General features: G+C 39.7%; 1 protein-coding gene across 6 annotated transcripts in view; it reads right to left on the bottom strand.

Moving 5' to 3' along the window:
- Positions 1 to 10,748, bottom strand: part of ARHGAP29 (Rho GTPase activating protein 29) — a 50,390-nt gene extending 39,642 nt beyond the window's left edge. For all 6 annotated transcript variants that reach the window (XM_041483250.1, XM_041483251.1, XM_041483255.1 and 3 more), the window contains exons 1-2: positions 10,622 to 10,748; positions 7,584 to 7,929 (exon numbers count right to left, since the gene is read on the bottom strand). In XM_041483250.1, coding sequence (XP_041339184.1) covers positions 7,584 to 7,845 — 262 coding nt within the window. In that variant the 5' untranslated portion in view covers positions 7,846 to 7,929; positions 10,622 to 10,748. The remainder of the gene's footprint in view (positions 1 to 7,583; positions 7,930 to 10,621) is intronic.
- Between the last annotated feature and the right edge of the window lie 15,391 nt (positions 10,749 to 26,139).

Here is a 26,139-nt window from a genome sequence, read left to right as displayed (position 1 = left end):
TAGCAACAAGTGAACATTTGTTCTGAAGGAATGTGGAGTATGCAACTGGGGGAGGGGTAGTACTATCAGCCACAAACTTATCTCCCGGTCCACTAAGTTATTATTTAACTTCAATCTTCTCTGAAACTGAAGAAACAGCATTTACTATCCAACATTAGCAGCCAGCATTTAACAGGCAGCTTACACTTTGACTAAGAAGAACACAGATTTGCTTGAACTCAACTTCAAGAGGAGGTTGGTTTTTTCCTCTTGTTCAGAATAGTGGAAATAGAAGAATTGTTCCATGACTGCAGATGAATTAAGCAGTGCACTATCATTGCAAACTTGTAAAATCAAACAAAATACCCAGCTCCTCTGGCTCTGCTCACAGTGTCTGAAAGTCCAAGACTCCCTGACTAAAGCCTGCAGCCAGCAGACTCAGTAAACAGGAGGCTTGGGCAAAACAGACTGTAGGATTATCTGGAGTGAAATGAAAAGAAAGGTGGGAAGTTTGCTTTCCCAGATTAAGTGCAATGTTCCTGGGGAAAACCTAAGGTTCATAACTATGCCGGCCTCCCATAAACTGACTTTAAAATACCTTTTATTACACTGCTGTGGGTTTGTGTTCATCCAGGCTGTACATCACACTTTCTCTGCCTAGCTTTTCAACTCTGAGGAAACTGCACAGGAACGTGACTCAGGGCCAGGGATCTCCGTGTTTGCTGTCCAAGAGAGGGACCAGAAAATGACAGTGTGAAAGTGAAGGAAGCATGGGAAAATGACCAGGAGGTCTCTGGCTTGCTGTGGTCCTACAGCTACACTAAAAGAAGCAGCCTAATTTTTTTCCTCTGAGTTTTGCCATTTAAAAACCCACAAAAAGCTCTTGAAGTCACTACTATCACCTTTCAGTTCTTAGTGATAATTTTACTTGTTAAAGAAAATTTAAGGAACTATTTACTTTGTTCTTATCCTTGTTTATACCCTTCACATCTTCTAGCTTGAAAGACTATTTCAGATTTGTGAAAGAACAATTTCGGTTTCAGATTGATAGAACTTCTACTTAGCAGTGACTACTACTTGGAGGTATGTGAAAGGGTGTACTAAGGAATTTCCAGGTCAGAAAGACTGGAAGCAGATATGACCGTGCATGTAAGAAGCAGGTTTCAGAAAGGCAACTTTAGAAGATGACTGTCAAATTCAAGTGTGCCAAAAGCTCAGTGCTAAGGTGACTGGTTAATGTGTCATCTACAAAGGGCATCCTCTGCTTGCTCTTCTCCCCACCACCACCCCACCTTTCATATACCCCTGTCAAACTTAGCATTCAACAAAGGAGACAAAAGAATTAATACAGGTTTTAGCAGTGTATGCTGTGATGCCAGACTGGAGGGCCACACCAACTCTGCCTAAAGCCTTACAGTCTGGTTCCATTTTAACCTCTGGCCCCTTGTTCTTTTGCCAGCCACCTTCTCCCTTTTTGCTGGCACTCAGTACAACCTTACAGCCAGCTCATGGAACTGATCCAGCTAAAAACTAGTTCCTTTCTTCCTAGGACTAGTTTTCAGGTAGATCTGCCCCCAAAACTTGGCTTGCTATGCAGTCACCAGAGAACTACCACCAGTGTCAAAGAGAAACTGTGAGATCACAGCAGCTCATGTAGAAGTTTCTTTGTAAACTGCGGTGGAAATAGATTATCAGCATGTTTAAAACAAAACCCCAAGCATAACAAGCTTTATAATAAAAAAATAGAAGGTTTAGATGCATCTTGAGGATTTTAAACAGTTACAGAACTGTATCAACAATTAAGCTGCTGATGGAGAGGGGAAAATAAAGGCAATTTCTGCAGGAGCCCATTAGAAGTTATTCCTTGCAGCTGCCCCAGCCTGGTTTTGTCCTGGCCTCTCTGCTACTGAGGCTCAAACAGGCACTTCTGCTAACTCTGCCATGGAAATCATAACATCCAAAGCAGCAAACATAAGTTGTCAGAATTCACCTTTTAACATCTAATTTGGTTCAGCAAGAGGATGAACAATCTTATTACAGGCAAATGCATTTGAAACATGCAGTTAGTTCCTTGTGGATCAAGTCTGAATAGAGCTACAAAGCACAAAAATTATATTTTAATAATAAATCACAAAATTATTCTTCAGATACTGCAAGCATATTCCACTTTGACAGATTCTAGAAGTGATAAACCTTAAAAGTCCACTTTAGACTATTTCTCAATATCCTCAACTATTTTTAATTCTGTAATATTATTCATTAGTTACTAGACACTTTGTTTTCCTTCTTTTTCTGTGCTACATGGAAGAAGAGAAACAATGTGCTAGGTATTACATGGATTCCTCTGCTTTTTTTCTAGCAATTCTCAAAGGTCATTTAATAATTCACAAGCAGGTTGTTTACACATTTGATAATCACTATGTTTTCACAGTTCCCAAAAGTTAACTACCCTGACATTTTCCTTTCCCTTCTCTCATAAAAGTTTCTTATTTATCAAACAAAATACTACCCAGCAGAAAACCAGCACCATCTTCCACAAAAACTAGTCCAACTGCCCTCAAATCAAAACAAATATAAAAAACTCTCCCAAATGTTGCTTCCAGAAACTGCAAAGAAAAGTAAATACTTCATCAGATCCTTGTTTAGAGCAGTCTGCCCACCTACCAAGCATTTTAGTATAAGGTGTCATTAGACAGGTAAATACATCTGGTTTAAGGTGTATCAAAGACAGCACCTTTCACTGAGAAACATCAAAATTGGAATAAAGAACAAACAGCACCTAATTACAAAATTACACCTAATATTAAAAATTATCATAAATTCAATCTGTAATCTTCACTGTAGTAACTAATGAGCTTCAGATTTCCCTAGCAAAACAGGACAAACTGACTTTCAAGAACATAGTCTCAGAAAAAAGGGCAGTAGTATTTTAGACTATAACAAAATAAGGAAATAAAAAATGAAATGCTAAAAATACTGCAGTGCCTTAATCATACTAAAAATAGGGACAATATACATTATTAAGTCAGGAAGGGCTGAAGAGAAATCATTCACCTTTGAGCCTCAGGCACTATATTCAGTAAATGGCTTCTGGCTTTTAGTGTAGTGCGTGATTAACACCAATCTCTGTCGTGCTAAAAGAAGGTTTTGAAGTCACTAGAGATTACAAGTTCCCCATTTTGAGGAAGATGTTTACCTTGAGACACCTTTAGAACTGTCCCACTGGGGTGAATATCTTATCCTGCAAAAATAACAGCCTGATAGGTTTCAAGTTAGGTAGCATTCCTGATGCGTTTGAAAGTATTGGTGCTACTGTAAAGAGAATGCAAACATTCCTGACCAGGCCTTCCAGCTTCAGCAGTACTTTTGACTCTGCTTCAGTTAAAAAAAAAACAAAAACCCACAAAACAAAACCACTAAACAGAAACCAAAGCCAAAAAAAAAAAAAAAACCAACAAAGACAATCAAAAAACAAACCCCAAACAACAACAAAAAAAATCTATCAAACTCTAAAAAAAATCAGACACATTCTGATCTGCAGAGAAATCTGTAATGAAAGATAATAGCTTTATCTTGCTACTCTGGTTCTAAGATACCTGGGAAAAAAAAGTGTATTAATATTTTAGAATGAACTACAATTTACATTTGTTGAAGATAGGATGAAACTGAAGAAAGTTTTTGCTCATTAAAAGGATGCAGAATTACCCACATGAAGGACACAATATCACACTTTGATGATTACTTCAAAGTTTGTGATAAAGTAAGCAAAAATTCCGAAGTATATTCTACAGTACAATCAAGATGACTACATATTAAAATGTAATTATTCCTGCACTTTTAAACCACATGCAAATTTTACCCTTAGAGCTATTCATAATGAAACACAGTATTTCCCACAGTCTCAAGGGCAGACCTTATGGTATATATTATATTCCTAAAAAAAAAAGGAGCAGATGTCACAAAACTAGTAGCTAAGTACCTCCAGAGCAGGGAAACAGGAATGCTTTCTCCTGCTCTAATGCAATACAAGCAAAAGCTGCTATGTACTGCTTAAAGATTAAGTATTTGATTTCAGTTCATAATTAGAAGATATTTTACCATGTCCTAAATATTCTTTTGCATGGTCTTTTTACACCTGAGAAAATGAGTCTCATCTGAACAAAGACCACACAGTAACATCATTTACTTGAAGCAACAGTAAAATTTATTATATGCAGTAAAAGCTTGGACTGTAGTCACCAACCTCATACATAAACATCTATTAAATAGATTCTCAACTTTGCATATCAATGCAGTAAGCAATGTTTTTTTGAACTCGTAGATTCTCTAATACAAGTTTGTAAGAGTTCAGTCCTGCATGTTTGGGACAAGAACTAACCTCTTCAATTTACAGGATTTACCTTAAATATACCTCATACACTTCAAAATCTCTAATATTTTCGATACTGTGGTCAGGCTTTTAAGCCCTCAGCAGGTCTCCATGGGAATCAAACAACTTCTCAGTTCCTAAAACTGCTTTTACCATAGGAAGTTACTTCTTTTATCTTGAGTGCCACTACTCTGAAAATCAGAGATTGGCTCCAGCCTTGATACGGTACTTCCCTCTGTGTCCCACCTTTGGAAAGAGGGGTGTAAGTTGCAGGCAACAACAAAGTTCTCACACTCTCAGCCAACAGCTGAAATGCTACTGTTGGAACTCAAAGCACAGAGAAAACTCACCAGCTTTCAAGCCATTCTGTGTTAACAGTTTGTACTTGGGATGCACATTAGGATGGAAATAAGTAAACCCGGGGCACACCAGGAAAACAATGCCACCCATAAAACTGAGCAGTCAAATGAACTAAGAACAGTACAAATTATAGGAAATTATCTGAGTTTTCTAGGTACTAACTCAACATACAATCTCAGGTCTGGCCTTCCAGGCAGGAATTGTTTTCATTTTCTTCTTATCAGAAAAGAAAGAAGACTTATTTTGAGACTTCTCCATAAATTTAAGTTATCTCTAACTACATAAAGTACAAATGCTACAACTGAAGACAACCTTGCAGTTCAAACACAAAAACACAATGACAACAACTTTCCTTACTAATCCTTGTGGCTACATGACAATCCTGCTCATCTGGAAATGTAGCTGGAGACTGGTCCAAGACACTGATGCACTAACTGCACCAGTTGCACTAACCACCACTACCGTTTCAGCCTGTCATCGAGGAGAATTAAATACAAAATTTGTGCAACAGCACTGGATTCATTGACCTAGGTTCAAAAAATGCCCAGAACTCTCCTTTAATGAAAACAACAATAAAGTATCTTGATCTCATAGTGACTCCCAGATTGAATCACTAATAAGAGAATGATACATCCAATGAGTACAAGGTCTAAAGGACAACAAGAACTGAAGGGTATGGAACATTTGGTACTTCACTCAACACAAGAGACAACTGCAGCCCCCTCATGTCCAAACAGCTGTCAACCTTTTAAACTCTACAGTCACATTCAGAGTGTTTTGTTTGCTGGTTTGGGGTGCTTTGGTTGGGTTGTTGGTTTAGGTTTCCCTTTGTTTGATGGGTATCAAAAATTTATTCAGCATTATGACAATGGGACTACTGTAAGAAATTAAATCATGTTGCCATAAGGAATGCAAAGAGAAGTAGCCTTGAAATCTATGGAACATTTCCTTGACCTAATACTCCCCTCAAGAGATTTCAACTTATTCTTCATGAGACAAATCGACTCGTATTGGTACCATAACAAAACACAGTTCAAGTCTGTAATCCCAAGGCATTCATGCTCCAGGTTAGGGACAAACACATGTTATAACCCAAGATCTCTTAGATTTGTCATCCAAGATTGGATCACTACATCAGATGAATGTTAAGTGAACCACAGATGAGTAACTGCTGGGCTCTTCTATGATAGCCCAGGTACCACAAACAGGGTACCAGACAGTATGAATGACACTGAAGGCACACACCCTTGGCAATCAGCTGCCAACCACTGCAGGACCCCAGCAGCAGAATGGGGACAACTGGGAGCCACATGGTCAAACCTGAAGCTACTGTGCATCAAGAGTTTAAACAAATCTGCCAGAGAAGCAACACAACAACTAACAGTTGATGCACAAGCTGAAAGAACAATAGTTAGAAGCTGAAAGACCTATAGGATCTCTAGGCATGCTTACCAAGCAAATATAAACACTCACTGATGTTTACCCTTCCAAAAAGGAAGAAATTAATTTCCTATCCCTGCAATTGATTCCATCTTCAAATAATTGACGTAACTAATTTCAGGATGGTGGTAAGCTGCAAGCATTGCAAACCACAATTTTATGTGCAAGAAGTCCGTTCAACCACCTTGGTAAGTTTTTGTTAGTTTTTGGACAGACAACTGGGAATGTTTCCAAACAATAGAAAATGCAAACCAAACTATGCAGCTTCTAGGAGGTTGTCTCCAGCCAGCAGTAAGCATGGCCGGCATTACAGAGCTCACTATATTATGGGGATGAAGGTCAAAAATAAAACTCCCAACTACGGAAGAGAAACATCTTTCCTTTATAAATTATAAATCCTTTAAATGGACAACACAGTTTCACAAATTAATTCTATACCACATTATAAAATAAGATTACAACTCCTGTTTTCCAGGTTAGGTTTTTTGGATCTTTTGAGCTCAAAATTTCAAAGTGACAAGTAGTTAACTACTGCTGCATGGCAATGGGAACACTTCAGTGTTTTGACAGTCCTTTCCTACAGGATGCCCATTTCATTCTCAGTAGGCAGCAGACACCCAACCTCACAAATAACTCTGCTCATCCTGTGTGCTCCGCAATCACTAGTGTTAAATTATTGCTCTTTTAAGAATTGTTCACACACATTTTAGCAGCAGTATTTCAGCTGTGTGCACACTCACTTGAATACAGAGGTGACCGTAAATGTTCAGCACTCAGGACATCTTACACAAAACTGCTCTGGCTGTCAGTTCAGATATTAATCTCACAAAATTCAGATAAAATGCTGATGACCAAAACTGGACTACTGGTATTGCCCCAAAAGGAACAGGAACACAATAACACACACCTCCTGTAAACAGGAGAAAATTTGCAGTTTCCACCTGCTGGCAGAAGACAGTAAATACCTCACTTGCAAAGGAAGACAGTATAATTATATCCTACCTTAAAACTCAAACTACTAGTGTGGAAGACTTACAAAAACCAAATCAGCCTAGAAAACTGAAATACAACCACAATAGCAATAGAATTGTTTGTAATTACAAAAACCATTTTAACCATTCAAGTGGTTAAAAAACTAATCAGTCGATGGACTCACAAATTTAAGCATCAGCCTAGACAGCCCGCTAAGCTCTTATTTTCCCTTGTTATGATTATGAAACAGATTGCACTGTTCTGGTGAGGAAGTGCAGAACCCAAACTAAAAACCATCACTTCCTGTAATCACCATGCTGGGGGTGGGGAGGGAAAAGGAAGGGAGGGTAAATGATGAAGGTAAAGGGCAGGGGGAAACAACCACAGCAAACACTAGTTAAAACACACAAATGGAGTTGTTAAGAGTTTCAGAAAATCTAAGAATTAAGAACAACTGACACACCTTCTGAAAGAAAGGCTTCCTTCAAATATAGTAGCACATCTGCAAATTTTCTGACATCGTTCACCAGTTGCATGATATATTCTGGATCCACAACAGGATTATCATAGCAGTCAGAGTTGGAGCTAATGCTGCTCAGAGAGCTGCTCTTGGTGCTGCGCCCCATTCCCCAGTTTCCTGCAGTCGAGATGGTGAAGAAGTTGGAGGTAGACAGGCGGGCTAATCCCAAACCACGCTTGTTACTTCCGCCGTTCTGCCGCAACATCCCAGCAGCCACTGTGCTTGGAGAGCTCCCGCAGTCAACACTCACTGTCACTTGATGGCCATTGGACAAGCCAAAGGTGAAACCCTTAGAAATTGGGGAGGGAGAAGAGGTGGAAGAGAAGGAAAAACGCTGATTAGTACAGAAATATAAGTGAAGTGGTACTTTTGTACCAAGAAGAGCCAAAATTCCTTTTGAGATGATACCGCTTTACATAAAAATGCTAAACTGAGTATTATAAAGGCTTTGACTATTTGAACTTATTTAAATTTGTACAGAAGATTGTTGCATTAAAAAAAAAATCAGTGCCATGCCAAAATTATTTCAAAAGCTAATCATGATGCATGTTTATTTCATGAGAAGTTTCTTCGATGAATATTTAGAAATTGCATTCTCTACATTTACCAAGACCTAGTCTTTACTATGAAATGTTACTTCAACTGAATACAATCACAAAAACACTTGATGTGATACAGACTATGATCAACACCCCCTCTTGCATGAGCCACCAAGCTGTATTCAGCATCCTGTCTCTTAAGATAATACACAGCCTTGATCTAACAGGATGAATTTTCTTTGTGCAGTGCCCCACACAAGAAACCATGGCCTACCACAGTTTGTCTCAGAAAGGAAAATATCCTCAAAGAAGTTATGTGGGCTTTTCAGCCTGTTATCTATTAATATAAAAGGCAATTAAAAAAAAAAAAACACAGAAAAATGAAGAGAATGAAAAATATTTTAGTATCAAAGTTCATCTGCAAGTTCCAGTGCAGTTACCCTGAATAATGTTGCTCTGCTCTGAAAGTTCCACCACAAAAGTGCACAAATTTGGGGGAGTATAAACAAAGAATCTACCTGCATTCCTTTCCTTTAGGAAAAAAAACCAAACAAACAAAGCAGAAAGCTACTGAAAATTTTGCTATGTCAGGTTAAGCGATTCATTTCAAAGCAAACTGCAGGTGGCAGAGTCAGGTACGCTTCCAGCAGCTCAGCAGCTCCCACAACGCCTGCTGTTGTTCTCTCCACACCAGGAGAAATTCCCAGTGTTTACACTATAGCATAAACATCACAGGGGAAAAAAACCCCAAAACCCGAATTGCAACACAACAGCTAAAAAGTTAATATGGGTTGCAGACACATCTGCAGCAAATCTTCAAATTCAATTACCTAAAAATAAGAGTTGTTATAAACTAAAAAATACAGGCTGAAACGGGTTCTCCTGCATATGTTTATATTTGGTTAGAGCAACTGAAGCAGTAGCACCTTTACCACTTTGAACACTCCCATTATGAATTTCAATAGGCATTACTCTAATGCACTTCAATTATTTTTCCATTATTTCTGCTTTATTTCTGTTTGCAGTTTAAAAATATCAGAGGAAACGTGGTCAAAGCAGTTGTTTTTGTAATTAATGTGCAAGCCTTCCAGGGAGCGTGTGTGGGGAGAGAGGGAAGAAAACTTCAGAATTTAACACAAATTAACTGCTCTAATTTCTGTTTACTGCTTAAAGTCAGTATGTATAAGAACACTCATCACACTATACAAATAATGCAGATAATTAAGCAATTCCAAACACCTCAAGTAGATTGAAGTGAGGTTTACATTAAACATAGTGTTTAAGCAAGTTTCTTCTGTTCCCACATATAATTCTCATGGCTACAAAGCTACTTTGCAATTCTGCCTTGCAATTAGAGGCAAAACATAACCTTCTCTCCTCTTAACAAGTGTGATATCTATTTATATCGAGAAAGATTTTCATATTATTTAAAAGACATGCCTCTTTTAAGTCTGGCCAGCTTCAGAGTCAACTTTTTAAGTAGCATGGTGTGTTAGACCTGTTCCAGTGACAAGTCCATGCTTTTAAAGCTGTGTTATTTCAGAAATGTTGCCTTTTTTTTGTAGAAGCACTACAATGATGCCACCACTCTGAAAATTGTAAAAGTGATGACAAAGTGTTTCTAAGTGGAGAAAACTTATGAAAACCAAAACTGAGCAGTTTAGCACAAGAAGCACCTTTTCTTCGTAAATATTAGCCCTTACGTCTGTTCCTCCTGTGTTACAAGGCAGATGGGAAACGTTTCCCTCACAGAACACATGCCTTTCATTACTGAAAAGTGTTTCATATTTCTTCAGGAGACTCTGGCTTTGAAAGCGAAAAGCATCCACCAGCTTTGTTATAAACGCCTCCAGACTCCTCTGGCTCACAGCGAGCCACTGCCCGTCCCGACGGAAAAAAAGATGAAAAACTAAAGCGCCAGATATTTCAAAAATTTGCTCTCCCAGCACAATCTCCCCGGTAGGGAGGGGAAGAAAGGAAAAAAAAAAAAAAAAGAAAGCGAGAAAGAAAGCAAAGAAGGGGCCACGTCGCTGGCGGGCGGAGGGCAGGGCCGCTCCCGGTGCCCCGGGCGGGGGTCGGCGCTCCGCCCTGCCCCCGCCGCGCATTCCCGGCGCCCCGCGGCCGCCCCGGCCCTCACGGCCCCGCGGCGGGCACTCCCCGCGGCCGCGGCAGGTACGGGGCAGGGGCCGCCAGATGTGCAGGGCAGGGCGGAGGTGGGAGCGCGGGGAACGCCCGGCACCGCTCCGGGGAACCGCCGGGCGGGGCGGTGGGGGTCGCCGGGGCCAAACTTGCACCGGGAGGGGCCACCGGGCCCCTCCAGCCGCCCCCGTCCCCCCGGCGACTCACCGGCGCCCTGCCCCACGCTCGCCCACGGCTCCTCCCGGCGGCGACAGGCGACGCCCCCCCTCCTCCCGCCGCAGCGTTCCCGCAGCGGGCGCTTACCGGAGAGCGGCGGCCGAGCGCAGGCAGCAGCCGGGCCGCCGCGGGCCCCTCGCGCGGCCGCCCCGCTGCCCATGGAGCGCCCTCCCCTCAACGAGCCCCGCTCGCCGCCACCGCCCCCGGGGTCGCCACCGCCCCCGGCCCCGCCCGCTCTCCGCCATTGGCCGGGTGCTGCGGGGGCGGGGCTCCCTGGGACACGCCCCCGAGCTCCGCGGGTGCCGGTGCGCGGCAGGTGCGGCGCGCGGAGGGAGCCGCGCAGCAGCGACCGCTGTACGCACAACACGCTTCAAAAGGGAGGAAAAGTCCAAACTCAGGCTCCGTGGTGTTTAGCAAACAGGCTTTGCTTTTAAGTGATTTGGCCAACGAAACACAAACACCGTGGCAAAGCGCAGAATGAATTTCTCATGCTCAACCTCCCACGCTTTGTGTTCCAGTTTATCATTAATTGTGCAGCTTCCAGTATTGTTGTGAGTAACGTGTGCGTGCACACACACACACTTTCTGCTGTACTCAGCCCACTTTTATTCCTGCATGAGCTCTGTTGCCTACTAGTTGAAAATGAAAGCAGTAACAAAATTACTATACAACCTCAGACTATATCCCCGGCATGGGTGTGGATTCAGCTACCCAGACAGCCCAAATTTTGGCATAATTCATCTTCTGAATTTAGTTGCATGTGCAGATATATGCACTTTTTCTGGTTAAGAGGAAAGAGAAGTTGGTAAAGCAGAAATTTGCATCATCATACAGAAAGTTAGATAGTTCCCAGCAATACCATGACCTTTAGACCTGACTACAGACTTCTGTTACATCATCTCACAGTGCTTGACGGCAGCAGTAGTTTTTTCTTCTTCCAGAGGCAGGACTACAAGCCCACATTTTATTTGTCGTTATTAAAAGGCCATTTAAATTCAGCAATCTTAGATCCAATGCCCAAGGGCTGGGATGGGACTTACTTTCAAAAATGTATCAAAGCCTCCAGCACCAAATTCCTAGCCCAGTTCCTTAACCCTAGCAGTTTTCAGGCTTTACATCTTCAATTTCCCCATCCTTGCTCCAGCCTCCTTCCCCAGCCACTTCTATGCAGGATTTTGTGTTACAGTACCAATCTTCTCCTTCCTTCATCTTTCCTTTTCATATTTGCCATTATTTATTCTACTGGAAGAATTTTATTAAATTTCTTTTGGAATTCATAAAACCTGAAATTAAACAACTAAACTAAAACAAGTTGTGACATTTCTTATCTCTCGTGTCAATGTTAAGCACTGTTCAAAAACTTTTCTTCACCTTGAAAAATTCTAAATTACATGCAATGTAAATTTAGAAATCCAGAATTTATAAATTCTTCAAGTCTTCTAAGCATGGGAAAAAAAAGTAAAAAAGAAAACAATACTCTAACCTTCAAAAGGATTTTGATCATTCAGGTAATCGATACTGCAGGTGTCAAAATCGGGCCAGAGTAAACAATTGTAAACTAATTTAATGTGAAAACAAGGAAGCGTGGTAGGGAATGTGGGTTAAATAGTACAATCAACAATCACATCATCAGCAAAAGAAAGGTTTATTGTGGGAAAAAGTCATTGAAACCATTAGATAAGTGTTCAAAAACAATAAAAAAGATAAACAAGAAATTCCTATACTTATCAATAGATAGAATACAAAGCAGTGGATACTATTTGGTGAGCCAAACCTTTGTTCAAAAGAGAAGCCTACAGCTCCAGCAGAGTCTCTCTTCCTTACAGACACTCTTTTTGCAAATAGAAGTGACTTTATCTTGCCATAATTACACCATTCCCAGGCACATTTTAGAAAATGCTAGAAAGAATAAACTCAGCTGTTCCAAGTACATATACACTTCATATGCTCCAACCCCTCCACAGTCTTGTCTCTCTCATGCCAGCTCCCACATAAGCTAACCTGGGTCCATACAAGAGTTCAGCAAATTTATTGCTGAATTGTTTATTTGCCAAAAAAAAAAAAAAAAAAAAAAAAATCTGTTCTAGACATGAGATTGAAAGTGACAAAGAAATACTAGGATTATATGTTTTTTATGCTTTTATGCTTTTGAAATATTTTTTCAGTTACTTTTGATTTAAAACATAAAAGTGTTCTACATTGTGGGAGGCCTATCTTCAAACATCTTTTGAAAAAAGGGTTTGAGCCCACATGCTGCATTATGGGAATGTTAAGTGAAGTTTTGGGTTTTTCTCAAAGTAAAACAACAAACAATTGTCCTTTTGCTTTTTCATTGTTCAGAGCTTTTTTTCCTCCCCATTTTCAGCTTGGCTGCCAAATTGAATACAGATTGTCTGCACTCCCCCTGAATCAAATCTGGCACAAAACAGCTGCAACCATCTCTCAGACTGTACAGTGTTGATTGCCTCCTAAACTGTCTTGGAAAACACTACATGAAGGAGAAATGGAAATAATAGATCCACCTTCAAGAAAATATGTCTTGCATAAAAAGGCCAGGTGTACATCACAATTTTTGCTGCAGCAGATAAAGTGGGAAGAGGATTAATGGTCTGACAGCTGCTGTATGTCGCCCTTTACTAGTTCACAGCGAAGACTGGGGCAATAAGAGGCCAGTGTCTCAACAATGTAGTCCCCAAGAAGAGACATGAAAATTGAATTTGTTTTAATTAAAAATGCTAAGTTTTCATGAGAGCAGCAAGTGAAATGTCCAACTTTGTAAGAGCCACTTCTATGACTCTTTTAACATGTTTCTTTTCCTGATAGAGCGTGTGCACACAGTGAAATAAAAGCCATAGCATATCTATGTTACAATTAAAAAAGACAAACCAACAAAAACCCCAAACTTCAATTCCTGGTTTCTTCCTTACTTTACTCACACAGAAGTCTCTTTGAAATCCAAAGAAATACCTGCCTGATGAAAGCTGCTCTACGTTGCAGCCTCCAATCATTGTTTAGAGAAGAAACATTTCTAGATAGCAGCATTCATGTAACTAGAACTGGGAAAGTAACTTCGGTTAAGGAATCAGTTTCAAAATACTGTCTCTATTCTATCTACATGCAGAAGTGCCAGATTTTCTAGACTAGTTCGAAGACTTCAATTATGAGCATTCAGTACAGAGCTGAATATTTGCTGCTATTGTTGCCTGCCACATCTGCAAGTGAAGCAACTGCAAGAAACCCAACCCTGGCGCCATGCTGGGCATCACTTTAAATAATTGTAACTAATTACTTAGAGAGGTAACTTGGCAGAAATTTCTACCTTCTGCTTGCATTCCAACATTCTCCTCTCAAGAAGTATTTCCATAAACCATTTATTTTCAAGAATTTATATATAGGCTCCTGCAAAAGGCCAACATAATGTGTATATCGGAAAACCATTCAAGATTCAGTTTCTGTTTAAGAAAATAATGTGACATTTTTAGTAAAATCTGCCCACTGCTATATTTTAAGTGAACTGTTATTGAAGAACAGCTAGAACTCAAACCTGAAAATTATTTGCTTAAAGTCTTTGAAAATTCAAAAAATTGTTCCCCCTGCCCTACTGCATCTACTGACGGTTTATAAAAGAATTTATTTTTTCTCTCACAAGATCTTTTTGGTTGTAATAAATACCACCCACCTACCTGAGAACCCATCAAGATAAAACATTCATGCACACTTCCTAGAACACCCTACATTTCAGTCAGTGCAGCAGATGCCCTTAGGGGAGCTATGTGGGTGAAACTACAGCAGCCACTATGGACTGGTATGAACCTGCAGAGCCAACTGATAGAGAACAGGAGCACCCCATCTCCTGCAGATGTGCCACTCACACAGGGATCAGCCATCTCTCTCTTCTCAGTACTAGTCTTCAAGGCAGACCACAAAGATGAGCAAGGGAAATTAAATGCATAGCTTTAGCATGTACTAAATAATGACATTTTTATTTAATGGCTCATTGTAATTCACCGCCAAGATAATCCCTCCATGCTTTTTAACATGATGAACGAGGTCTCTTTCTATGGGAGATATTCACTCACTCACCTCTGCCCTTGCTCATAGCCCTCTTCTCCACTAATCTCGTCTCTATTTCACAATTATTATCTGGTTTTTCTCTCAGATGATCTAGCTGGTTTTTAGCTTAATGCAGAGCAGTTATTATCAGACCTGATGCCCCAAACTGTTGATTTCTTCTTTTCAGTTACATCAACTGACCTAATTTAAAACTCATTCCCTGGTCTTCCCTCTTTTATATGGCATCCTGCCCTGCCCTAGATGAGCTACATAACATCCTAAACTGTTCCTCAAAAATTATGCAAAGCCAGAAGCACAATGAGAGAAATGCAACTGGACACAGAACAACTCCATTTGCTAATTCTGCAGGGAAAAGGATTGCCACTGGCATATACAGCACCCTATTTCCAAATTTTTAACAAGCAGTTTCTTAAGAAACTTCCACCTTAACTAGCAATTGCCAAGGAGAGCAGTGGGTGGTGAGGAATGAAAGGAAAGACTGCGTGAAGGGAATGACTTCCAGAACTTGCCAAACACACTATTAACCAACAGTAATTACGGCACAGCGACCTGCTGCTGTGGGAGCCAGGAGGCCTGCAGCTACCACCCTGGCTCAGTTAGCCCCACCTGCCCTACCAGTACCAGCAGGATTTAAGGCAGAGAAAGCCCAACAATTAAGGGTTAGCAGGGAAACAGCCTGTTTCTACAGGGACCAGAAGGTTTGGCTGGGAACTCCTTGTAGGAGCTCCTGCCAAAGGCTGTCGGCCGGGCGGCTCCTGCTCCGCCGGGCTCCGGGCAGCAGGGCTGCAGCGGGAGAGGTGCTAAGCACCGCTCTCGCTGCTGGGTTTGCCTTGCAGGAAGGAGAAGGGGCTCGTGGTGCAGTTTCTGTCGGCTTTGCCATTCGAATTAAGGGCTGGCAGTCGATTACAGGATACAGTGTTACCCAGTTTCTGGAAGCCCTCAGGACAGCCGGCCTGCAGGGTGCTGAAGGGACTCCTGCTGTCGCTGGGTTTCTGTCTCACTGCTCTGGAGCACACAAAGTCCTTCTGCAAGCGTTGGCTACTCTCAGCCTCAAAGCAAAAATTCATTTGTATTTTCTTGACAATATTTAGTACTTAAAGAATTTGATAAATCAGGTAAAAAAGAAAAAAACAAACCAACAAAAAAACCCAGGTGTGGTTAGAAACTTTTCCTGTCCCAAATTTGACTAATTATTAACACAACAGTAAATGTAGCAAATAAACCCCTTAATCTTCAGTAGTTTCAGAACTATTTTTAACATACATTCCATTTTTCCTCTAACAATAGTTGTCTGCCAAGGAGTGTATTTCAGGTTGGGAGAGCACGTAAGGTTCTCAAGTAGCAATCAAATGCAATACATGTGATTAAGTGGTTTGTACTTCCAGATCTATGCTTTTGCCTCTTCCTTCCTTCTCCTGCCTCCAATGTTGTGCGATGATTGTTCAAATCCAGCCCTGACAAAATGATCTAGGTTAAAAGAACCCCTATGGTTAAAGGTCTTGCAGTTCACTCAGATCATTTTGCCAGGAGAGCAAGTACAGCCTGCCTCGAAGGAGGCAAACCCAAGTGTACTACTTTGTGATGGGGTAGGGAGCTGTAACCTCACAACCTGCTTAAGGGGAAGCTGGAATGGTTTTTCTCATGGTGGCTCAGAGTTTTCTGTGCTAGTCTTACAGACTGTACTTGGCTTCCATAAGCAGTTTTGTTGCCAGAGATCATATTTTTATGTTGGAGCCTAGACAAATGAAAGAGAGATTCAGCTAAAGATCAGCACTCCTGATTCCTTGGCTGTTATGCAGCTTGTTCAGGAAGAAACTGTTTCAGATTCAATTTTTATGACGATATATATGTTTGAGATACAATGATGTATGTTTGCTGTGAAGAAGTGAACACTGTTTAATGAGCGTAGTTAAAGCATAAAGCTGACCAATATTGGCTGGTAAGGACAACTGAGCTAATCATGGTGAAACTGAACTGTTGTGCCTATGCGTTGTTACAAGTTTATCTGAACTGCAGCCAGAGCTGAGTGCTTGGATACGGTGAGGGAAAGGTGATGAGCTGTATTCTCCTGTGCATTACTAATGGACACTATTTGGTACTTCAGGACTAAAAAGGACTGGGAAATAAAGGTTATTCTCATCACCACAGAGCAAGATATACTTTGCCCTTTACAAAAGCTCATAATGAAGCTCTGGGCTGAACTAGAGCTATGTGATTACTCTTCTTTCTACTACAAAAGCAGCATCTGACCACAACATTAACAAGGCAAGAAAAACATAACCCAGCTATAATGGCTGGATCTCAAGCTTTACTAAATATCCTATGCTGGTCACATTACCTGAGGAAGTAATTTTTGTACAAGGAGCTCATTCAGTAGTTTTCATCCTCAACATTGTAACCTGGAAATCTCGGTCAAGTTCTTTCTAACATCTTCTTACCAAATTAAGTATTACGGTCTGCTTTGTGATACAGTAGTTTTAATCACCTGTATTAAAGGAGGTCTTTAAAATTACATAACACTTTATTGAACACTGGTGTGCATATAGATGCTAGAGGGTATAATATTGCTCAATGAAGTAGCTAAAGTGATTATAAGGTGTTCATAGGTTTTGAAAGTACAGTGCTATGGCCAGTGTCTTCTGTGTCAGTGAATGCAGATCAGTCTCCTGTGGCAATATTGTCATGAGACTTCTGTGGCATGTCTCTAGACTAGCATCAGGAGAGGGCTCTACTCCTAGTCCTGTCCTGTATAACAATTTGCTTAATTGTGGGTGGTATTTCTCAGCTACAAAAAATCCAGTTGCCTCCGTCAATGACAATTATGAATGCTTCTTGATCATGAGTATGAGTTTCAGACAGAGCTGCTGGGAGAAGACTCTCTACTCTAACTGACCTTTTCCACCCATCAGTATTTCCTTTCTTTCAAAATATTGGATCTTCACTCAAGTGATGTAATTACAAAAAAGTGGAAAGAAACATCTGCCATGCAGTTGTTAGACTTGTCCATGTGAACAGATCTCATATAAATAAATAGAAATGTAGAAAAGATACCGGCATGGGCCCTTTAAAGACAAGGTATTAAATGCCTCTGACATATCTCTGAGTTTGCTGATCCCTGAACAACTGTACAAAAGTAAAAATAACAAACTCTATGCAGTTTCTGATGGAACAATTGTAGATGCCTGTTCCCAAGGGACAATTCCTGAGTGGCTCTCAGACTTGGTGCAGCACCTGAATTCCTGAAGGGAATTTCCTACTGACCTTAACTGCTCTTTGCCCAGGGCACAGGTTGCTCAACTGTCCTAAAATGAGGCTCCTAAATCTTCCTGTTAATAATAAAGGGAGTGTAGTGCCTAATACAGAAATACCCATAGGCCATGGGCTGAGATACCAAGTGCTATAGTTCATCAATCTCTCACTGGACTTGTCCCAAAAATTCCTTATCCAGCACCAACAGGGTCTCTGTTTTGTTTTGTTTCCTGTTTTTGCTTTAAATAGTAATGATGAATCTGATTAGCTGCAAGACAGCAGATGCTATGGCAATATAATATTTGAATAACAGACGTGAGAACAGATTCTGGACTTGTTTCATACAACGTTATTTAATATCATATAACATTTTCTTGTGCAATGGAAGCAGTGCTCTCAGAAACTCTCTACTGAATAATATGTGCAAAATCAGGACCATTATAATTTTATATATAAATATATATGAGAAAATTACATTGTGTCTAAAAGAGCAGCATGTCTTTTGAAGCATGATACTAATCAGCTAAGGATTAAAGTAATAGAACTGATCTATTTCTGTCATTTTGCCTAGGTTAAATAATCCAATGTGATACTTATAGGCTAACAAAATGTATGAATATCTGTTACTTTTGATTATGCATATAGCACAAAAATATAGAATACAATTCACTGTATTGAAAATCACAGTATTTTAACATTTTATTCTGAGAAAAGCCATAAGTCCTCACATTTACTGACAGCTATTCAAAAGGAGTTTCTTTTTAGCAAATATTCTTTACAAATCTGTAGTTTTAATGAGGAATCCAAACTATATATAACTAGAAGTCTGCAGTATCAAATACAAATAAATAACCCTACTCGTTTGTGTCCAAGTTACGACTGGTTCATTGGCATGTCAGCAGCATGGTACTGTGTTTGATAACAGCAAGAATGAGAAACACAAGTTGGTAAGTTTGCAAATCTAGTGAATGGAAAGGCTGCTGATACTGCCTGCACTCCGATGGGAGACCCTCCTCAGCTTTCTCCTGAATAAACTGTCTTGGTAGGAACATGCGGGGTTGCCCTCTGAGTTCCCCTGCTTGTCCCATGATTCACAAAGATGGGGTCCCACTTAAGATGGGATGCCCCTGTGAGGAGACTTAGCCCTTGTGTCACGGCAGGATGACTGCAGGTGGAGTCCTTTGGCAGACACCGTTGACAGCTGCTCTTGGAAGAGCAGTCCCAGTAGGTAAAAGCCTACAGAGATGAAAATTGCATTCTTCTAGAACCTGAGGACTTTACCAAAGGCAGGCCACAAACCTGGGCTGGTTCCTTCCTCGTCACCCTGACCCTGTTCTGTGGAACAGCTTTGGAGACTATCCTCTTCAGACAGAGAGCCTCCAGTGCCAGATGCAGCTGTGAAGCAGCATATAATCAACAAAGCCACACTGGCAATCTTCAGCATAGGAATGTGACTCCAGTGTTGCTGGAGCATTTGCCATCTAATTTCAGTAACTTCTCCCAACCAGTAGAAAAATGCCCGAGACAGGCTTGGCTGCCAAACATTACAGGCTTTGAAGTCTGATGGCAGGTAAAAGCTGTATGTCAGTGACCTACTAAAACATCAAAAGGTATGTCAGAGAATGGTCTTGCAGGGCTCAAGCTGGAAAGCTAAAAGAAAATCCTCAGAGATAATATTAAGGGACTTCAAAGGTAGGAGATATGCAGAAGTACAACAAGACTGGTCAAAATCCAGAAACAAAAATTTTCTCTGATGAGTAGAAGTTGGAAAGCTAAAAAAAGGGAGAAATATGTACTGCTTTTTATGGTCACATGTACACATACTGTACAGCTATCTTGTCTTCAAAGTGGATGTATGGCTATGCTCAGAATATAGGCATACACAGTTAATGCCTCAAAAGGAGACTAATAACTGATACCCACATTTTTCTTCTGTACTCACATATCTAAAGGTACTGTAGAAGAGGATTTCTTTTTTTATAACATTATTTATCACCGTGTATGTAAGTGTGAAAGACACAAACATTCAAGGTCAGGTCCTAATCTTACAGACTCCAAGATGTGGGACCTAGCATACTCAAAAGTAAAGGCATTAATGTAAGAAACAGATTAAGCTATAGATTAATCTCAACACCATACGGGATTTCTAATAATCTCTGGTACTTTATCTCGCAAGCAAGGATTTTTCAGCAGTAAAAACCTAAGAACATAGAATTTATGCAGGTAAGGCTTCAAAATAGGAATGACCAGGCTGGGTAAGACCAAGAGTCCAGTAGAACCAGTGTCTTGCTTCTCAAAATAGCCATGAATGGGTGCTTGAGAAACATATGAAACACTGCACAGGCATATTTTCCTGACCTTCCAGCCATCTGCAGCTGATAAACTTCCTGAACCAAGCATGACTTCTGTATCTAGTAATTCTCAGTGAATTCCTCCCCCATGAACTCCTGTAATCCTCTCCAGAAACTTAATTTTTAGCAAACACATTCTGTACTAGTGGGTGTTCCTAGCTTTACCAAGACGCTTCAAAGAATTACTCATTTTTAAAATTTTCTTTGCTGGTTTTGATATCTGAGAGTCAAATCTACTGTACTGAGATTCAGTCTGGGTTTCTGAATCTGGCTCCTGCCACAAAACCTGTTCTAGGAAGACAGGCTTTATCAGAACAAGCTGCAGGAACAGATTTTCCATCAATACCACTGTGCAACAACTGAAATGAATTGGAAAAGAGAAGGAAATGGCAGCACCATATGATCTTGAACATCAAAATGACCACAGGAAGACATGTTCAAAATGCATTACAGCACACTTGTGTGTGCTTTTTGTGGTTTACCATGGTGCCAGAGTGCACAGGGCTGTAGTTAAAATTCCACTGATTTTTTTTTCTCTCTTTGTGAAGTTCTGTTTTCAATTTTCAGTGTGCAGCAGCAGTGTTACCAAATATGGGAGAATCTGTGACCACTCTGGACCTATATCTCTGCACTGGGAATGCATAACATAAATGCATTTCCTTTTAAATTACTTTTTCCTTTTTATTTCAGTGGTAAAGCACTGATTTCCTGTAGCCTCCAACATGGACACAGAAGCTTATAGGCAAATGGTAAGGCAGATCAGATTGCTCCTGCTTTTCATCCACACAATTAAAAAAAGAGAAAGAAGCTGTAAAAAGGAATATTGTTGAATATATACGATATAGTAAGTTGGTTAAGCTGTTCCGATCACCTGCTTCACATGCAACATAATTCTTTTTTAACCCCTTCAGGAGGGAAATAAACAGTTCTCTTATCCCTAGGGAGGTAGCAAGCCCTAACAAGGAAAAGCAGGACACATTCCTTTCTTCCTTCCTTTACAACCAATCACTGAATCGCTCCCAACACATTCCAGATCCGGCAGGATAGCTTAATTGTCTTCACCTGGAGGCCACTGCCTGAGCTCCTGTCAGTTAATGTAGCACCTAGGGAGTGAGGCACTGTGATTCCTTTCTGATGAAAGTGGGTTAAGCACACAGCCCCATGGCCATAAGCAGTTTCATGGGTTCATTTGCATATGAAGATTTATGAGTTTCTTGGGTGTAACTGTGCCTATAGAAGTTTGAGTCTATAAGTGTCATCAAACATAATTCCTCCCTAAAGACTTAGAACAGATATGAGAAAGATGAGGAACTGTTTATTGTAATAAGTTGTGGTTATGAGCGAAATCTTTAATTGCTTCCTTACAATGAAAGCTCTGCATGGAGAAGGGAATGTTGCTGGTTTGCTTTCACCGGTAGTGAAACAGGGAAATTTCCGTAACAATTCATAATCAGGTATGCAGGGTTATTCCACAAGGCAGCTGACATTTTGCAAAGATATTGAGACAATAATTCTTGTCACAAAATGCTGTCAGCCAGTATTCTGGGTCATAATTTCTCATTTCCATAGTTACTACTCACACGGAATGTCAAGAGTGTCCAGTTTCAAATCAGTACTACTAAATCAGTAGTAAAACAACAAGTTTATACATGTTTCCAAATGAGTAGCTAGACAATTACACTAGAAAAATAAAAATAAAAATACTTAAGTATATGGACTCAAGCCACAGTTTGCCATTGTTATGCACTTGTTCTATTTCTACCATATTTTATGAAGTATTTTGCAATAAGCTTTAAAACCTCACTAGTGTTGTCTGATTCTCATTCAAGTGAAGTGAAATATTAACAGTAATTCTGGAACAGAACTGAAAACAATGGTTTAACTGACAACATTTTGACAGCTTGATGAAATATCAGGAAGTTTGATAAGACAGTATCTTATCACAATATTGCCTAGAATAAATTTCAACAGACTACAATAAAAGTCAGAACAAACCAGTGATAGCTCATCATTCATATGTCCACTGCAGAAATGAAAAAATAGTAAGTAAGACCAGAAGGCTTCTAAGGCTTGAAAATCATGATGAACAAAGTAAGTAAAAATGTGCAATACCACAACCAGGATGATAAGCAAGAGAGTTACCATCAATTCTATTTTCACCTGAGTGACAGAGGTGTCTTAGTCATGTACATAGCTCCTACTAGAGAGATGTTAATGATATAATTTTACAAAGATAAATTTCTGTGATAAACAACAAAAAGCACCTGGCAATGTTAATTCACTTTGATTTTATCTCACACATCACTCTCCAGATATATCAGCCTCTTAGTTATATAGGCATTCTTGGGAACTTTTTTTTTTTTTTCATTTAAAGAACATTATCACAGCACAAAAAAGGAATGGAATATCTGTTTCTCAGGTGTCTTGTACTAATATGCTTTTCCACTGCTTCCATAACTACTGAAACATTACCCAAAGTAGACCAACAGTGACTTAGACTGGTTTACTGCTATGACAACAGAAGGAATATGCTCATTTAATACACCTTTGGTAAATCAAATGAAAAGAGATATGTAAATTAATAGCTCAGTAGTTGGGCTACTAAAATTATTTCTGCACAATATGTTTTACAGATATGCCATAAAATCGAAGTTAGGAAGGCAAAGAGAGCTCTGCTCTTTCACCAGCAAAAAGCCTGTGCTTAGTACACATCCCCCCAAATATGTACATGAGATTTGGGGATGAAGATCAGATGTGTACAGATAAAGAAAGTACACCACCTGTAGAATTTAAATGATCTGGAAGATAATTTAAATCCAGAGCACAGCAAATGCAGACACTGCTGTCCATAAAGTGTGTGTCACAATTTCCTCTGGCACTGGGGCTTTTCACAGCGCTGAGCCCGGCCAAAGCTGACGCTGTGGCACCATCCTGTGGCACACCTGGCACTTGCACCCCTCCTGCTGCTCCTCCAGAGGCTGTGCCCGGCCCGTCACTGTTCCACCTGAACGCCCCGCAGCTTCGGTTCCATGGCCCTTTCTGTGGCTAAGGACCACATTGGCTACTCCAGCAAAGTTTCACCTTGTTCTTGGAAAAGTGGTTTGAAGGGAAGGGAGTTTTCCCCACTATTCTAAAATTGATCCAAATATACTCCTCAATCTATGGCTAGTATGATATAATCAAATAAAATATAGATTTGGGAGATGGGTATTTGAAGAAGAACTACTGAGATAGGCTGAAAATATCAATTCCAAAATTCTGAAACAAACTAGAATAAAACTGTGAGATTTGTTTGGTGGGAAATATTTCCAGCAAAGTCAGGGTGCTATATAACTTGAGAACAGGCAATACAGTATCTCATTGTAAAAAGGAGGGAAGGGACAGAAATTACTCATGTCTGAAAAGCCCCTGAATTTGATCTGCAATAATTTAGGGCAAATAGTGAAGTGTTGAATAAGAGTAGGCAAGATTATATTTGATTTTCTAGACAAACACAATGTTGTCACACAATATGACTGAAGTGAGCATTAATAAAACACATGGTCCTACTCAGAAATTGATTAATTAAGTTGGGAAAGTTGATATTTTTTATAAGGATTATAGTACAGGGAAGAACTGGGTAAAAGTGGTCAGGCACAGAATGATTTTTAATGGTGAATTCAATGTAGTCATTAATGACTTGACACAAATGTTACCAGTGCTCTATTGACAAAATAAATTAGAAGATATCATTAATATAATGCAGAAAAAATGGTTGATTCCAAGAAAGTGAGGCATGAAATGGAATGAAGTTTTACAAGACACACTACAACATCATACTTCTGAAGAATAAAAATTATGTAGCTTTAAAGCAAACCTTAGAGCACTTTAATCCTTATTCTCATATTTGCTTCACTTCTCTAATAGCTCATTTGTGACTTGTTATTTTACTGAAATGCAGCAAATTCAAAGAGCACAAGTGAAAATATCCTCAAAATATTGCCACTATGTTCACTGTGAAATTGCATTTTGTGTTCAAAAGGCAGGTGACAAATCTAGAATTTTTGGAGAACCTTAAGTTCTGTTTGGATTATTGTGCAAAAAGATTGGAAGATGAATTAAATTATTGTGAACTAGTGAGGTGCTGCTTATGTGACTACAATTTAATCAAATAAACTTGCAGGCTAAGACTTGCTACTGTGTATGGGAGGTTCCAATATCCAGAATTTCCAAGGAAAAACTATTATGAATTTAAATTACATTTGTAGACCTCACTCCTTTTCTCTTTCCTCTGTCTCCAAACTGTTGTTGCTCATTTTAACCTTCTCTTCTGAGATTTCAATTACTACTTTGCTTCCCTCCTTCCCTCCTTCACCCAGAGTAGGAGTCAGTGTTCTGGTTTCCTTAAGATCCTACATAATTCAGGCACGTAACCTTTTCCTCACAGATATTCTCTTCTCAGAGCAGAAAGAGCACCTGCTATTGTTGTGCTACATAAGCCTTATTTACATTATGAAAAAAGCTTTATTTTTTTCTTACTGAGAAGACCTTGGAAAAAACAGAGACATATGTTTATTAAAATGTGAAGGTCCCCCTGCAACTGGAACAATTTCTTTAAGCTGTGAGATGGCACAAAAGTTAAGCCTGTTGAGCACCCACCTGAGAAACAGCAATTTCAGTGGTACCTGAAGTCAACTTTGCAAAATGTGCCTGTAAGAGCTACTCAGTACTTGCATGCCTTGATCTCTTGCCTGCTTTTAGCAATTTTATTCACCCTCCTTCCCTAGTAGATTGCAGGGTTTCTTGGGCTGGAGGGTATTTCAACAATACAGTCCAGACAACACAATTGCTCTGCTTCTCATTTACCCAGGTAGTGATGTGAGTCAAGCCCTTCGATTTACAATTCCAGATTACAAAAGGAAATATATAACAATCTTAAAAATTAGGGCACAGGTGTTTCTGAAGGTCAAATATTTGGCCCAACTAAGTTTAGCAAAATAATTAGGAGGATTAAGTTTATATTTCTTTTTGCTTAGCTATACATAACTACTAGAGGTTTGGTCCATAGAGTATTTGGTTACTTCTGCTGCCTGTTTATGCTATTCCCACCAAGTTAGTGTGAAACAAACTGGCGTGTGAACATTCAGTACATTAACTAAGCTGTGATAATAGCAAGGAAACATGTTTTTACATGTGGTAAAAAGTCACTCTCATTTCAGATAACAGTGCAATTGGCAGCTGAGTTTTGAATTGGAATGATGTAATTTGGATGATTATTTACTTCATATTTAAACTGTGTATCTTCTATTTATATGTTCTGCATAAAGATGGACTGCCTGAGTTCAGTCTTGTTGAGCTGGAGTGAAGAATCCTGCTCTACCTTATAAACTGTGCCTTAGCTGGCAGGCAGAGAGGATGAGCTTTCAGCTGTGGCTTAGGGTGTAGCTCCCTGTAGGAAGGAACAGAGAATTTTCTCACGTTGTTTAGAGACATGCAACTTTATCCCTTAAGGCTGAAGAGTAATATTTTTCTTCCTTCTGCCAGAATGAGATAAAACTTCACTGTTTATGTTTTCCTATGAAAATAAAAAAAATATAAAATTTTCTGTACCAAAAAAGGAATGTGTGTCTGTGAATCTCTGTATTTTATAGATATAGATATAGATATACACACGCACACATATGTATATCCATATACCTGCAGGAACTTCCACCATTTTTTTTAAAGTTGTAAAACTCTGGCCTGTATAGCATTAAACCAACTACCCTGGTGGGTATCACATTTGTACAGTTATATCCACCAGGTCCCCCACTAAATTCAGTTTAAAATGTTAAATTCCACTGGATATGAGTTAGACTAAAAAGTCATGTTAGCAGTAAGATGTAATATTAATGCATCAGTATAAAAAATTATTATTAGCATATCTTAGTAGCAATATATAATATTAGTAAA

The sequence above is a fragment of the Pyrgilauda ruficollis genome, unplaced genomic scaffold (assembly GCF_017590135.1).
Source record: "Pyrgilauda ruficollis isolate IOZ18807 unplaced genomic scaffold, ASM1759013v1 scaffold6, whole genome shotgun sequence".
In the NCBI taxonomy this organism is placed as follows: domain Eukaryota; kingdom Metazoa; phylum Chordata; class Aves; order Passeriformes; family Passeridae; genus Pyrgilauda; species Pyrgilauda ruficollis.
This window is presented reverse-complemented; position numbering and strand designations above follow the sequence as displayed.